The following is a 16,726-nucleotide window of genomic DNA, read 5'->3' as shown; positions in this document are numbered from 1 at the left end:
ACAATGGATTCCAAAGATTTAGCTATAGCCATATCCCTACTTCTTCCTTAAATAAATGTGGGAGTTTTGCAGTTATTTTATGAGTTTTAGTACATACTAATTTGGAAACGGTGTACATCAAATGCTCTCAGTAGTGCAAGTGCTGTCTCTCCATTCAAATATTTTTCTGAAGTAATTTCTATAAGGAAATAGACCATGGCTATATTGCCAGCTAGCTATTAATTTTGTCTCCAAAATCCTATTCCAAGCAACAATACTGTACATGAACAACAAACGACCCAAACAGAGGTAAGCTATTTTACTTCACCTCGTAAAATCTTTTTTTATGTTGGTCGAGACATGCTGTGGTATTTCTGGGGATCTACAGTCGTTTTTATGCTATTTTGTTAGCTCAAATCTGGGTCACATTAGCTCCTGCCTCTTCAGTGAACCCACAGCATAAGCTGCGTGCAATCTTGCCAACTAAGTGCGCAGCCTAATGCTTTTTGTTATGATACTCCTATAGATACTTAACGAGCAAAACAACGTATTAGTATGTCATTTACTTGTTATATGTAGTCTATAATTATTCATATGGACCATATATTCTCTCTCCCTCAGGCATGACAGAGTATAAACTTGTGGTAGTCGGGGCTGGTGGCGTGGGAAAGAGTGCTTTGACAATACAGCTCATCCAAAACCATTTTGTGGATGAATATGACCCCACTATTGAGGTGAGTTACAGTGATTGTATGTAGATAGTGTGTACACAAAAAGATGAGTGATTTCTTACTGTATACGCTCAGAAGATTTTTCTGCGTATCGAATTCATAATTAGTCATGGTAGCGCAGAAATGAACGCCCCACGTAAAAAAACCCATTGAATAATATTTTTTTTTTGAATGAATTCGCTTTCGTTTGGAAACTAATTATATATATATAATCTTTACACTGTGCAACTTAGAGGAAGCAGGTGGTGATTGACATGTCTGTCCTAATACAGGACTCCTACAGGAAGCAGGTGGTGATTGATGGGGAGACATGCCTGCTGGACATCCTGGACACGGCAGGCCAGGAGGAGTACAGCGCCATGAGGGACCAGTACATGAGGACAGGGGAGGGCTTCCTGTGTGTCTTCGCCATCAACAACAGCAAGTCTTTTGAGGACGTTCACCTCTACAGGTACATTCCTACTTACAGTAGCTACCTTACTAATCTGCTATTAAAAAATATTTAATGCCCTGCTGTACATTTTTACCACAAAAATATCCTGGAAATCCCTAGAGAGCAGATCAACCGTGTGAAGGACAGTGACAGCGTTCCCATGGTGCTGGTGGGAAACAAGAGCGACCTGGGTTCCCGGAGCGTGGAGAGCAGGCAGGCCCAGGAGCTGGCCAGGGGGTTAGGGGTCCCCTTTGTAGAGACCTCTGCCAAAACCAGACAGGTAGGAGGGCTGCTTCATCTAACTCAGGAACAGGTGTTGACCCTGGAGATTACACTGTACGCTTGAAAATGTAGGGTCTGCTTATGAATAAGAAGTGCACATTGATTTTCTCTTTACAATCTAGGCTCCTCTTGTGCTACTTAAAACATGGTTTCTGCCTGTCTCATTGTGTGATGCCTGTCTCACTGTGGGCTGTCTTCCTTTCAGGGGGTGGAGGAAGCCTTTTACTCTTTGGTGCGGGAAATCAGGCGATACAAGGAAACTAACCGCAGCAACAAGAAGAGCAAGAAAAGTACTCAGAGACGTTGCACTTTACTATAACACAGACCAAGCCTGTCCCCTTACTGCCCTATACTATAACACAGACCAAGCCTGTCCGCTCACTGCCCTATACTATAACACAGACCAAGCCTGTCCGCTCACTGCCCTATACTATAACACAGACCAAGCCTGTCCGCTCACTGCCCTATACTATAACACAGACCAAGCCTGTCCGCTCACTGCCCTATACTATAACACAGACCAAGCCTGTCCCCTTACTCTGCACTTCCTGTAATCCCATCAGAGATCCAAGCCCTTGTCTGACAGGAAGGGTGTACATACGCCCCATCAGATTCCTGTTCTGAAAGTTTATTGGTCACATTACTTACCAATGTTAATCATTGGCTGTCTGTCCATGTCATTACTTGTTCCATTTGGTTTTCGACAGTTGTACAATGAACAAAAGTTGTAGTGTATTGTTTTCTTTCATAAGGCAACAGTATTACATTACTAGGAATATTCATATATTAAGGTGTGTACCAAGAAAATACATGGTACAACTTAGACTAACACAGTATAGCATTTAAAGAACACAATGGTTTCATTAACATGTATGCATTGTTAGTTTACTTGCAAATACCAGGTAATCAGGTTTTGGCAACAATCTATACTTAACCTCATTATGTTCTTGAAACATTTTCATACAAGCGTGTCACCATTTATGTTCCATCCCTAACTATTGTCAGTTGTTACTGTGAATCTTTATACAGGACATTTGATCCACCTGCCTCCAGTCTTTAATGGCCAGTCAGTTGTAAGGCTGTGAGCATCTCCATGTTTGTCATGGTATCCTCAACCTGCCTTGGGGATTTGGAAACATTTTAGTAAAGATCACTGTGAGACCAGCACTTCAGATTAAATCTGTTCATTTCTTTGCTGTATCCTACAACAGGCTGAGAGAGCATGCAGCAGATGTACTTGCTGGGGTTAGGACAGGACTAGCATGCAGCAGGTGTACCTGCTGGGTTAGGACAGGACTAGCATGCAGCAGGTGTACCTGCTGGGTTAGGACAGGACTAGCATGCAGCAGGTGTACCTGCTGGGTTAGGACAGGACTAGCATGCAGCAGGTGTACCTGCTGGGTTAGGACAGGACTAGCATGCAGCAGGTGTACCTGCTGGGTTAGGACAGGACTAGCATGCAGCAGCTGTACCTGCTGGGTTAGGACAGGACTAGCATGCAGCAGGTGTACCTGCTGGGTTAGGACAGGACTAGCATGCAGCAGGTGTACCTGCTGGGTTAGGACAGGACTAGCATGCAGCAGGTGTACCTGCTGGGTTAGGACAGGACTAGCATGCAGCAGCTGTACCTGCTGGGTTAGGACAGGACTAGCATGCAGCAGGTGTACCTGCTGGGTTAGGACAGGACTAGCATGCAGCAGCTTTACAGGCTGAACTTTGTAACTGTCACAAGGTGCACTCATCCTCTAGTATATGAAGGAGAGTCGACGTCCTTTAAAAAAAAGATCAGACCCTGATTTACTTCATTCTTATTTCAAGTTCTGTACAAAAAGTTACCATTTATTATTCATTTATGTTTCCAAACACTAATGTGAGACGTGTTCATACATGTGCAGAACTGCCTCATGGAGACAGTCTAGCAGGGTGAGTGTGGAGCACCGTCGTCCTTCATGTTTCACCAACCAAACCGAGAAACCAGCTTCTCCTGGTCATCAAGGTCTTTCTGCACCTTCTTCCTCATGTAGAAGATGGGACAGTCTCGACTGCAGGGGGAGGAGCAAGTGTTAGTGGCTCCATATACATGTGTTTAGTGACAGTGGTTGTTAATGTGTGTGTATAGGTGTGTGTGTTCCACTGTGTTCACATGGAGCATGCCTGTATAGGTGTGTGTGTGTTCACATGGAGCATGCCTGTATAGGTGTGTGTGTTCACATGGAGCATGCCTGTATAGGTGTGTGTGTGTGTGTTCACATGGAGCATGCCTGTATAGGTGTGTGTGTGTGTTCACATGGAGCATGCCTGTATAGGTGTGTGTGTGTTCACATGGAGCATGCCTGTATAGGTGTGTGTGTGTTCACATGGAGCATGCCTGTATAGGTGTGTGTGTGTTCACATGGAGCATGCCTGTATAGGTGTGTGTGTGTGGGGTTAGTGTAAGCGCCAGGACGACATCTCATACGAAGCACATCAGCGTGCTGTGAGGAGATAAACAGTGTGTGTGTGTGTGTGTGTGTACCTGGTGCAGAGCAGGTCATCATGGCAGTGTGTGTGTGTGTGTGTGTGTACCTGGTGCAGAGCACGTCCTCGTGGAGGGTGTGTGTGTGTACCTGGTGCAGAGCAGGTCATCATGGCAGTGTGTGTGTGTGTGTGTACCTGGTGCAGAGCAGGTCATCATGGCAGTGTGTGTGTGTGTGTGTACCTGGTGCAGAGCAGGTCATCATGGCAGTGTGTGTGTGTGTACCTGGTGCAGAGCAGGTCATCATGGCAGTGTGTGTGTGTGTGTACCTGGTGCAGAGCAGGTCATCATGGCAGTGTGTGTGTGTGTGTGTGTGTGTACCTGGTGCAGAGCAGGTCATCATGGCAGTGTGTGTGTGTGTGTGTTTGTACCTGGTGCAGAGCAGGTCATCATGGCAGTGTGTGTGTGTGTGTGTGTGTGTACCTGGTGCAGAGCAGGTCATCATGGCTGTGTGTGTGTGTGTGTGTGTGTGTACCTGGTGCAGAGCAGGTCATCATGGCAGTGTGTGTGTGTGTGTGTGTGTGTGTGTGTGTGTGTGTGTACCTGGTGCAGAGCACATCCTCATGGAGGGAGCCTTGGCAGCGCTGGCACTGAGTCCACAGACGAGAGAAGCGCTCCTCCAGGGTGCTCAGGTGACAGATCTGGTGTCATGGAAACGTGTTAGTCCACAACACACATCACTGTCTACACGTGTTAGTCCACATCACTGTCTACACGTGTTAGTCCACATCACTGTGCATCATAACCTAATATTTCTTTGCCAGGTCCTAGATGTACCGTTTTTATGTCTTAACTATTATTCTACACTGCACAATAAATAAAAAATTATAAAGAAAAAACCTTGAATGATGTGTCCAAACTTTTGACTGGTACTGTATAAGAGAAGTATGAAGCATCAAAGAAACAATATTAGATAGATATCTAGTATATACTTTGTGTGAATTACCTCTTTCTGGTACAACTCTGACTCCTTCCTCTTACAGAAGTCACACACGGCCACTGGAGGAAGCAATTAGACAAACCTGACAACTTCAGGAACATAGACATGCCAATGGAGGTTAAGACCCAATATGTTTTGAAGGTTCAACAGTTGCTGCCCAGAGAAGCATCAGAGCCTACCGTCCGTCTTGAGCACGGCTCTGCAGCCAATACAGGTGCTCCGCTTCTGAGCGAACGCCATGAGCCCGCCCACCCTAGAGGTCAGCACAGTCTTGCAGCGGGTGTGGTCTCCCTCTGGAAACATCAGGTGAGAAGAACACAGCAGTGTCTCAGGATCAAGGCAACATGACTCACCTGTACCATGAGCAAAGGCCAAAACCCAGCATCAGCCGTTTCACGTTTTGGGGGCCAAAAAACATTGTGATTACACAAGTGATTTTGGAACACAATTGTGCAAAAATGATCACAATTCGGCTATGAGGTCTAAATATATATATATTTTTATAAGAACACCAATAATGAAAACATATTGCAGACTGACTGATTCTATCAAATTAGGGCCAATATGAAATGAAGACTCCAGATGAGATGTGAAGTGGTCTGACCATTGATGAGTTAACAACAATTAAAGATAATGATTACTTTATTACTTCTATACTGTTTGAAAAGTTCTGAATACAATAAACAATGTTTGATCTATACTTTGCAATATTAAGCTCATGAGCACATAACCCTTGGTTATGTCCAGGACAGAAATATGCCAAACTATTAATTATGTTTCTTGTATGATTGCTAAATTGTCATTATACTGTTTTATTATGCCTGTATAGCCCTAAGTTGGGTCTTTGTAAGAAGCGACTAGGAAATACCTGTAACACTACGGTAGATCAGAGGTCACAATATTACCAAAGTGTATAATGCCATGCAACTTTGAATGAGGAAAATAGAAGGAACGTCAAGGCCATTTCTATCCAAAGACCTAAACAAAAGCTATCTGGCATTCTGTGTCCTTTTTCAGTGCCTGCGAAGGCAATGTTAATCATATTGTATCCTCCCATATTGTGATACCATATACTCTCTTTTCCTGTATTCATTGTTCAGTCTTCTGTGATACTCAACTTGAGTGTACCAGACACCTGCATCACACATTTGTGTAATAAATACATTGAACTTGTCTTGAACTCATAATTCCTTTCATTGATTTGGAACTTTCAGAGCTATGATGTAATTGCGTGTTCAGACGTGATGTGAGTACTCACTGAGCAGGACGCTCTCAGCCTTGCTCTCTCCCAGGATCGGCTCAAAGATGCGGAGCAGCGGCTTGGACAGCTGTTGCTCCAGATAGTACTGGGAGTCGATAGGAATGTTGTTCTCCAGCACATAGATGGGGTCCTGCCAACACACACACACACACACACGGCTGAGAGAAGGCAACACACACACACACGGCTGAGTGTGTGTGGGGCAGGTAGGACCTCATGACAGCTTCTCCTCACCTCAGACTTCATGTAGGCCGCCACTCCTTTGGCAGCTTTGATGATGACGTAGGGAACTCTGTCTCCTAGGTTGGGGGCGCTGCCAGCGTCTCTCTTCCTCATTCTGCACAAGCACAAAGAGTTGAGAAGGCTCCTTAGCAAAACTATACAGAAACAACATAATATGTTGTATATATTTTACACTAGCAAGACATGTGCTGGGCTCAACAAGGCAGTAAAGACTATGTATGTCTCACCCCCTCTCCCTACCATACTCATCTATCCTCTTCACATCCTCAGTCTTTCCCACCCTCCCTCCATACCTTCTCTGCTCTCCCTGATGTTGTCCCTCTCCTCCCCTCTCCTGCCCCTACCTCTCAGCCAGCTCCACATGAGCCTGCTTGGCAGTGTATTCCTGGGCCGTGCGTGTCAGCTCCTTGGTGATGACCAGCTGGCTGATGTCGATGCGGTTACACAGCAGGTCTGAGATGATCTCTTTGGCGTGGGCAACAGCACCCTGGGGGTCCCTGGGTAGACAAAGCAGGGAGAGACTATCAAACAACAGGTACTGACTGAAAACCCCCCGTCCACCCTTCATCACCAGACCTCGTCCACCCTTCATCACCAGACCTCGTCCACCCTTCATCACCAGACCTCGTCCACCCTTCATCACCAGACCTCGTCCACCCTTCATCACCAGACCTCGTCCATCTAGCAGGGCGGAGACGGAGAGCAGCAGGCCACCAGGACTGATCTGTATCCTGCCGTCTCAGCCCTCCTGCTGTTAGCTTAACAGACAGCACCTGTCTGAGGATGCACCTGTCTGAGGATGCACCTGTCTGAGGATGCACCTGTCTGAGGATGCACCTGTCTGAGGATGCACCTGTCTGAGGATGCACCTGTCTGAGGATGCACCTGTCTGAGGATGCACCTGTCTGAGGATGCACCTGTCTGAGGATGCACCCGTCTATGAGGACGTACCCGTCTATGAGGACGTACCCGTCTATGAGGACGTACCCGTCTATGAGGACGTACCCGTCTATGAGGACGTACCTGTCTATGAGGACGTACCTGTCTATGAGGATGTTCTGCAGGCATGTGTTGATGAGGTTTGCCACTAGAGGACAGTTGTCTCGACGCACTGTCTCAATGCCCTTGCAGTCCATCTTGTCGTGCGTGTCACAGCTGGAGGAGAAGTAGAGGCCAGCGTAGCGTTTCTTGTTGATCAGCAGATATGGGTAGTAAACCTGAGGAGTTTGGAAGGATGGGTTCAACAAGTCCTTCTACTGAAGGAAGCCATTCATAGGAAACACAGCAGGTTAAGAGTACCAGCGTTTCCATGTAGGAATGGAATGAGTGTAAAGTCTAGAGGCCAAGACCGATTCTCTTTCACACATCCCAGCATGATACCTTGATCTCCTCGTTTCATCATCCTTGTGTAAACAGCTCCAATAGCAGGAATAGGGCGAACAATGATCACTTTTCTCAAATCTACAGAGATGGCCTCTCACTGTCTACAGGTAGTTAATAAAGAGATGGCCTCTCACTGTCTACAGGTAGTTAATAAAGAGATGGCCTCTCAGACTGTCACGTCTGGCCATGCCAGCATCCGTCCACAGAGAGCACTTGAAAGCTTTAAGGATCAAATGAGGAGCTGAAGTAGGGAACCTTTTCAAACTCCAGCTTGATGGGAGGAGTGAAGTGGGAGGAGACCCAGTGTGCTGCCTCCCTGCCAAGCTCCATGGCGTCTCGCACGGTCGGCACCCCCAGCTTCACCATCACAGAGTCTGTGTCCCCGTAGATCACCTCACACAAGCACAAACAACAACTCATTAACAACTATTTAAAACACACAGAGACATTTTACAATAGAGACGCATTGTTAGATGGTCTAACAATGGGACGCAACACCCCTCACCTTGGCATCAGCCTGGTAACCATTGGAGATGGTGTACTTAGACTCCACCAGCTGTTTGGTTTTCTCAATCATCTGCCTGCCAAAACCGGTGACGCTCTAAAGGAGAAAGACATTTAGTCAGATGTCCAAGCTGGCGGCGGGTGCGTGGATGTGTAGCTGGGCTGGGCTTACCTGAGAGATCTCCAGGCAGGGCAGCTTGCCCACCTGAGCCCCAGTGAAGCCGTACACAGAGTTGGCGCTGATCTTGAGAGCCAGCTGGCGTCCGTCCAACACCTGCTGCTTAAAAGGATCTGTCTCTTTCTTCAGCTCAGCCTTGGCTCTGCGCAAAAACATGGGGACAAATTAAGGTACAGGACATTTTAAAGATTATTTAAATGTACAGTACTGTGCAAAGGTCTTGGGATTACAATACTTTTTACATGAATATTGTCTTTTTTTTCCATTTGTGCAGCAGTATGAAAATGCAATGCTGTGAACATTTTTGTTTAGTGTTTTCATTTGATTATTTCTTAAAGCATTTTTTTTTACTTCCAAATGTTTTATTTGTGCTTAAGATGTATGTTATCTTTTTTGGAAAAGTTTTTGTCCACTGGTCCTGAGTTCACCAGACTGATCTCTGGCTAAACTGGGAGCTTTTTATCCCAAATCTCACCTCAAGCAACTAACCCTAATGACCTTAACATAACCAACAGCAACATCCCTAACATGAGCAGCCCAACCAGCAGGGGAATGTTCGCTGTCCCAACCTCTTCCTGGCAGATAGCAGGTTCTCCAGGATTTCAGGCAGAAGTCCCTTCCTCACAGAGCTCTTGACGAACAGGTCACCTGTGGGAGTCTTGATGAAGTCCTCTGCTGAAAGACTGAGAAAGGAAACACCATCACCTTATGGAACGAAAAAGCTAACTTTTTGGTTTTTAGAGATTTTGTTATTGAATTGATTAAATATGATTGTGTCAAGCAACCACTTTATTACATATGATTTGATTTGGTTGCTTGACACTTTCTACATTCCCATAACAATAAAGGGTTAACCCTAACCCTAACCCATAACAATAACCTGAAATGCTGTGCTTGGGGTCAGGACCTTTCTAGAAGGTCACTGTGATAAGAAGAAGTTCCTGTGACAGGTTGCTCAAATATGAAAAGTATTCTAAACATGTTGCTCTCCATGGAGAACGTTCCTTCACCTAGTGAGACCACAAGCATCTCACCCCAGTTTCTCTGCAGTGCCCTTCTGAAGCAAGGTTGTGTAGCACAGGTTATGGGCCATCATGATTGACGGGTACAAGGATGAGAAGTCCAGAGTAGCAATGGGAACACTGTAGTACCTTAGAAAACCAAAGGACGTCATACAGTTAGAAGGAGATGCAAACAGAGAGATGAACTTGACTCCATCATTCAAACAGGCACGAGTACAAACCCTTTCTCTGGCTCGATGACAGTGGCTCCAGTGTAGTCCTCCCCTCCCTCCGTCTTCACCACAGGCATGACCAGGCCCTGTCTCATGGCCTAATGCACACAAACACAGTGTTACAAACAACTCAATACTCTAAAAGGTCTGTACATTCTACATGTAGGTCCATGTAAGTGTGTTGACCTGCCGCAGGAGCTGAGACACCACTTTGATCTGCTGGCCCCTGGAGAGCAGGTAGGTGAGGGGCACACCTGTGACCCGGGCCATCTCCATGTAGTTGATGACACACATGAGCTTCTGCAGCAGCCGCAGGGGCAGGTAGGCATCCTTCAGACAGTATACCGCCAGGCGCCTCCGTGTCTGCTCATTACCATTCTGAACACAACAACCAGATAACATGGTTATCACACACCAGGGTTATCATATGGTTATCACACACCAGGGTTATATGGTTATCACACACCAGGGTTATCATATGGTTATCACACACCAGGGTTATCATATGGTTATCACACACCAGGGTTATCATATGGTTATCACACACGTTTGTTGCCTTTGTACAATCCATGCAGTTTGTGCCTTTCCCCTTCCTCCCTGTTGTGGAATCCTCTGACCTGCAGGTCAGTGATGATAGAATCCTCTCACCTGCAGGTCAGTGATGATAGAATCCTCTGACCTGCAGGTCAGTGATGATAGAATCCTCTGACCTGCAGGTCAGTGATGATAGAATCCTCTCACCTGCAGGTCAGTGATGATAGAATCCTCTGACCTGCAGGTCAGTGATGATAGAATCCTCTGACCTACAGGTCAGTGATGATAGAATCCTCTGACCTGCAGGTCAGTGATGATAGAATCCTCTCACCTACAGGTCAGTGATGATAGAATCCTCTCACCTGCAGGTCAGTGATGATAGAATCCTCTGACCTGCAGGTCAGTGATGATAGAATCCTCTGACCTGCAGGTCAGTGATGATAGAATCCTCTCACCTACAGGTCAGTGATGATAGAATCCTCTGACCTGCAGGTCAGTGATGATAGAATCCTCTCACCTACAGGTCAGTGATGATAGAATCCTCTGACCTGCAGGTCAGTGATGATAGAATGCTCTCACCTACAGGTCAGTGATGATAGAATCCTCTCACCTGCAGGTCAGTGTTGATAGAATGCTCTCACCTGCAGGTCAGTGATGATAGAATCCTCTGACCTGCAGGTCAGTGATGATAGAATCCTCTCACCTGCAGGTCAGTGATGATAGAATGCTGCACATCCTCCTTCTGCTCCTGCAGGAAGTGGAAGCTGACAGAGTTCAGTGTGTACGAGCGCAGCTTGTAGTCTCTCAGTAGCACCTGGGTTAGACAGGGAGACAGACTTCATTTAATATAGCTCTAGGGATGGGCGTAAACATCATTTTGTTAAACATTAAATATTTAAATGGATTTATTATTTGACTAGATATTAGCAATCATATGTTTGGATGGAAGTGCTGATCAAACCCTATGGAAACATTACACTGTTCATGACATTGTTTGGACTGAGCTGGCCAGAAATGACAAAGCATCAATATAACATAATTGAATAATTATTGGGAAAAAATCTAATGTAAACAGTGAAATGTTTTATATGTCTATCCGTAATAGCTTCATGAAACATGACTATGCAGTGAATGGGCAACATGCCTGGATGTGCAGGGTCAGTGTGTGCTCACCTGCAGCAGGTCAAACTGCACCCTGCCCTCCATGTTCATGGTCTTGTTCTCCCTGCGGCCCATCTGTTTGCTCTGGAAGCTCGACTCCTTCAGGACCGACTTAATGCCTCGAACTCGGCCCAAGTATGGAAACAAATGGACCTGTGGACACAAATATTGCAGTCGGAAAGGAAAATATGACACCCAGAGTTAAAGGTTTCAGTATCCAGAATGAGGTAAAACTCTCCACACCTTCAGAGCTGCTGCTCTGTTGAGCAGGTAGGGAAAGTCAAAGTTCTGGATGTTGTAGCCAGTGATGATGTCTGGGTCGACTGTCCTCACAAACTCTGCCCAGCTCTGAAAATCAGCATCCACAACATGTGGTCAAACTCTGCCCAGCTCTGAAAATCAGCATCCACAACATGTGTTTTACATTTAGTCCCAAGATCTGAAACAGCCAGACCAAGGTCTGAAAGTGCATACGAGTGTGAATGTGTGTGTTGGTACCTGAAGTAACTGCTTCTCCTGTGTGTGTGTGTGTGTGTGTGTGTGTGTGTGTGTGTGTGTGTGTGGTACCTGAAGTAACTGCTTCTCCTGTGTGAAACACAGGATCTGGGAGCCTACGATGCTGGCGCAGGCCTGCAGGGTGAACACTGTGCGGATGAAGGGCTCCAGCTCTCCCTGCCGCTGCACCATGGAGGCGATCTGGATGACAGGGTCCTTGTCTGCCTCGGGGAAAATGCCTGGGACCATACAACACAACTAAGTCAATACACACACATTGACATACAGTCAAACTATAGAGCTGTACACTCAACACACCAGCATGTCACAGAAAGACTGTTCGTACGACAAACTAAATGTGTGTAACACGGAAACTAAAACTAACTAAACTGACTGGTAAGTGGGTACCGAAAACATCATGCCTGACAATGTCTAAAAAGAAAATAGTTTTTACAAATGCACAGCTGATCTGGGCCATGAAGTCAGAAGAAACAAACAGTCTGTACCTTTCCTTCCAGCACACTCAATGTCAAAACTGAGAACCCTGAGTGGAGCAATGCTCTGCCAGTCCCCCTCAGCAGGGTGGGCGACCAGGTCTGACCAGCCCACATCCACCTCGTACTGACTCAGAGACACCTTGGACACACAGCAGGGACACACACACAGAATGAAAACAGAATGAGATCAAGTCTGGTATTCAGTTTTTTTCTTTTTTCTCAAAACCCAGTTGTGCTTGGTGATACAGGTGGGTGTCTCTCCCTCCTTCCTGTCTCACCTTGCCTGGGTAGGCAGTCTGTCTCCCCCTCCTTCCTGTCTCACCTTGCCTGGGTAGGCAGAGTCTGTCTCCCCCTCCTTCCTGTCTCACCTTGCCTGGGTAGGCAGTCTGTCTCCCCCCCCCCCTTCCTGTCTCACCTTGCCTGGGTAGGCAGAGTCTGTCTCCCCCTCCTTCCTGTCTCACCTTGCCTGGGTAGGCAGTCTGTCTCCCCCCCCCCCTTCCTGTTTCACCTTGCCTGGGTAGGCAGTCTGTCTCCCCCCCCTTCCTGTCTCACCTTGCCTGGGTAGGCAGAGTCTGTCTCCCCCTCCTTCCTCTCTTCTCTCAGGCGGTATTTTCCAGCAGGGAGCTCGATCCAGCAGCAGCCTACTACATCACAGTCCACCATAAACCTGGTGGAATGAAAGTTACAGTCAGTGGTTATGAGAGGGGCAGGAAGGGTTTCAGAAGCATTCAAGCCTTAATGATCCTGTAAGTTCATGTAGACTGTTACAGTTTTGTCCATCCCAAACCCACCTTTTCACATATACTACACACATTAAATCTCAGCACACACACCTGATCTCAAAGTCAATGTTGGCCTCGTAGGAAGGGTAGCTCTGGGTGGAAAAAGGGCCAAACTTAAACCCCTGCTCCAGGAGTCTCTTTGCTGGGGCAATCAGGCGGGGCATCGCCATGGTGATGCGCAGGAAGTCCCCAGGCTTGTTTCCATGGTAACTATACATGCCTGGAAGAGTAGGATGGTGGAAACTTCATCAGGAAGACTGATCATCATTATGATCAGACATATCAATGTCTGCTTCAAAAATAATACACACATGCAGCAAACACATGCAGCAAACACAAAGATTTACAGAAACTTCCTTCAACTCACTTTCTTTGCTTGTGATGTCAACTGCCAGCACTGTGACAGATATGTTGTCCTTGTTGGAGCGCATGTCTTTCAGCACAGCTGAGTTGAGTTCCCTTTTGAATTCACCTAAGTGTATGTTAGTAAACCCTAAAAAAGGAGTGATACATGGACAAATGGATTGATCATTTGTCAGAGTGAATTTTGAAGGCTTTGCATTGCAGACCTATAAACAGAATGAATGAAGCAATGTTGTTTGGCTTGTGAGTCAGTCACAACCGATCAAAAACAAGACCAGCATCAGTTTCACAGAATCACAGTGGCCGTTTAATAGAACCAACATACTATTAGTGATTTATACTCATATGCAACAGCTGAATTTGTTCATACTAGAGATGTGATTTGTTTGATTTTAGAAATGGCAGCAGTTTTGTATCTCTCTCCATTTGATCCACTGAAGCTCCAAGACAGTTTGTTGGCAAGTTGGAGATTCGTAAGTTCTGACTGTGAAGACATGTCTGAGTTTTTTGCTGTTGTGACATTGGCCATAAAACCAGAGGTACAGGGAGCCATGTTTCTCACCAGGGGGTGCAGGTGTGTAGAAGTAGGGGGCAAAGCCATGGATATGACAGCACACACTGTGTCCCTGGTCCGTCACTCCAAACATGCGTATGATGGGGACAGTGCTGTTTACCTGGCCCGGCATGCCAGCCACGGCAGGGCCTGAGGCAGAGAACACAAAAACCACTAACACAACTGCCCAGTACAGTCAAGTCTCTCAGCAATTACTCAAATTCAAGCCATTTTCAGTTCAAACTTAAATGAATCATCCTCCGATCATTCGCCCCACATATCTTTTAAGGTGTGCACCAAAATGATGACGCTGTTTTATAGAACTTTTATTGAGTCAGTGCTGACATTTTGTGTGGTGGTATGGTTTGGGAATCTGAATCTGGCTAATAAGAACAGGCTTGATCGGCTTGTCAGAGTGGCCAGTAAAATCATTGGGGTAAACCAAGTCCAGCTCTCTGAGCTTTATGTTCGGCAGGTCGCAAGGAAGACCCAGTCCATATTGGCTTGTACTGACCATCCCCTGAAGGGGGAGTTTGAGCTCTTGCCTTCAGGAAGAAGGTATAGAGCTCCCACCCACAGAACAAAACGATTTGGGGACTCTTTTGTTTGTTTTGCTATTGGGAGGCTAAATGTGCATAAATGAATGGCATGAAGTATTTATGGACGGAACTTATTCTGGGTTTTCAATATTAAGTGATCCTTGTGCTGTATTGTGTGTTGTCTTGTGTGGTGTCAGGTATGCTGTTGTATGTAGTATTTTATGATGGATTGAATGTGTTTTAATACCTGTCTACAAACAAATCGTGGGATCAATAAAATTGACTTGACACACTGTTCATTCATTACTTCAATAATTCAATAGTAATATATAGTTGATAACAAAGTTTTGTAGTAAGTTTCCTAAATGAATATGATCCATACCTAAGTAGTAGTCTAGGTCAATCTGCTGGAAGATTAGTTTTTCAAAGTTGGGGTCCAAACTAGCGGCATTAGGTCGGCGCCAGCGAGGGTTGAGGTCCGCAGAGAACAGATCACCTATAAAAAGTCGAAGATATGAAAGACAATATTTTGGTAAATACCTTTAAATTCAAAACAAAGACAAAAGAGGCCAAAGTCGCACCAGGCGTTGCCGTTTAGTTGCCTCACCTACGGGGATGACATCGTGGCCTGCCTGCCCCTCCCTCTCCTCTGCTTCCATCTCGGCTTCTTCGAAATGAGCCAGTTCTTCCTCAAACCCGGACGGGCCATCGTCCCAATCCCCGGTCTGTTTACCCCGCTTAGCTTGGGACGCTCCGCCCATCAAGGTGCCACCATTCCGTCTTTTACCTTCCATGTGTCTGCAGACAAACCAGAAATGCATTTCAGGGGGAAATGGGATGGAAGCATTTTGGTGTAATACATGGGGAACAGCGGGAAACTTAATGTCAAACAAAAGATTTTGGAGCGTCTGTTATTTCCTTTCTGCCATCTTGCCGTCTATTGACTAGAAAATAATGGGACCTATGCCGGCTATTACGTACCTCCGATTCAAGCCTAAATTTCACATGAGATAATACCCCCTCACTCATGATTATGAAAGTGGGTTAGACTTCTTGATCACCTTAAAGACAACATTGTAGTTATTTAGCTACATATTAGGCAATGTTGCTTATAGCTAGTTATCGACGATTCTTAAACAATGATTTCTATTTTCGTTAGCTAGCTAGTTAAGTAGTTTCCTGTGCAAGTTAGCAAATATGTCCACATGTATCCGACTATAAAATGACTGCTTTGCGTTTAATTTGAATCCGTGCGAACAATCGTGTCAGCTATATAGTTCATCTTTGCTAGCAATGTTAGCTAACTTTAACCAAAATACCTATTAACAATCGTTCAGGTTAGCTAGTGCTAGCTACGTTAACACAAGCTATGTTGAGTATCCAGCTCGTAGCTAGCTATAGTCACCTTAACCAAAACAATCAAGCAAACGCAAGCTGGCTTAATGTTACGACTTGGCTAAATAAACTTGTCAGAACTGGCTAGATGGATTGGCAGATCATTTAGCAATCACTTTTCTGTGAGTTAAATTACTATACAAATGATGTAGCTACCGTCGTTTACTTTTAGAACTTCAAGTTATTCCCCAGCTTGAAAATAACTCCCGCCACTCGCTTCTAATTTCGTGAAATTTCGCCGCGGCAAGCACGGGTGACTTCCGTTTTCCCGGTCAAATGACGTTTCCCTTCGAAGGCGCTGATTGGTTTAACAAAACGGTGGATTAGGTGGCCATATTTGTTGTGGCGACTGTGTTTCCTAAGGCTTCTGTCGGAAAAATGCTTAAGTAGTGTAGAATAAGTTTAATTTATGAATACCAACCATTATTATTGCATTGTTATGTTTTTTGCTTACTATTTGTCTATATCAATGTTTTGTTAATGTTTTTTCACACTATTCCCTTCTGACCCTACACAGGCATACATAACTTGTTTGCCCTTTCCTCTCTTCTTCTTCAAAAAAATATGTAGAGCAGCTCACGTTGCTCACGAGTCCTTCATGTATGATTGGCAAGAAAATTCACTAACCACACACATTTATTTTAAATAGTGAGCCAATCGTAGCTCTTTGCTGTGGAAAACGCCCTGTTGTTCTCCCGTTCTGCCCAAGAGGCGGGCTCATAAA

The 16,726-nt window shown here is 45.6% G+C and overlaps 2 protein-coding genes across 2 annotated transcripts; one reads left to right on the top strand and one right to left on the bottom strand.

Moving 5' to 3' along the window:
• zgc:55558 (GTPase KRas) lies at window positions 1-2,831 on the top strand. Its single transcript, XM_067230853.1, has 5 exons — window positions 1-288; window positions 601-713; window positions 983-1,161; window positions 1,264-1,423; window positions 1,631-2,831. The coding sequence occupies exons 2-5, from the start codon at window positions 603-605 to the stop codon at window positions 1,742-1,744; spliced, it is 564 nt and encodes a 187-aa protein (XP_067086954.1). The 5' UTR covers window positions 1-288; window positions 601-602; the 3' UTR covers window positions 1,745-2,831.
• Window positions 2,832-3,068: 237 nt separating this feature from the next.
• On the bottom strand, window positions 3,069-16,220 carry pold1 (polymerase (DNA directed), delta 1, catalytic subunit). Its single transcript, XM_067230852.1, has 27 exons — window positions 16,159-16,220; window positions 15,215-15,405; window positions 14,990-15,103; window positions 14,078-14,218; window positions 13,520-13,645; window positions 13,204-13,372; window positions 12,923-13,037; window positions 12,380-12,509; window positions 11,946-12,112; window positions 11,622-11,726; window positions 11,391-11,531; window positions 10,921-11,031; window positions 9,870-10,061; window positions 9,693-9,781; window positions 9,484-9,600; window positions 9,019-9,132; window positions 8,444-8,591; window positions 8,273-8,368; window positions 8,023-8,160; window positions 7,426-7,601; window positions 6,729-6,881; window positions 6,376-6,478; window positions 6,139-6,271; window positions 5,060-5,173; window positions 4,887-4,939; window positions 4,484-4,581; window positions 3,069-3,467 (listed from the first exon to the last, which is right to left on the bottom strand). The coding sequence occupies exons 2-27, from the start codon at window positions 15,399-15,401 to the stop codon at window positions 3,380-3,382; spliced, it is 3,318 nt and encodes a 1,105-aa protein (XP_067086953.1). The 5' UTR covers window positions 15,402-15,405; window positions 16,159-16,220; the 3' UTR covers window positions 3,069-3,379.
• Between the last annotated feature and the right edge of the window lie 506 nt (window positions 16,221-16,726).

Source organism: Osmerus mordax, chromosome 3 (assembly GCF_038355195.1).
Source record: "Osmerus mordax isolate fOsmMor3 chromosome 3, fOsmMor3.pri, whole genome shotgun sequence".
Lineage (NCBI taxonomy): Eukaryota > Metazoa > Chordata > Actinopteri > Osmeriformes > Osmeridae > Osmerus > Osmerus mordax.
This window is presented reverse-complemented; position numbering and strand designations above follow the sequence as displayed.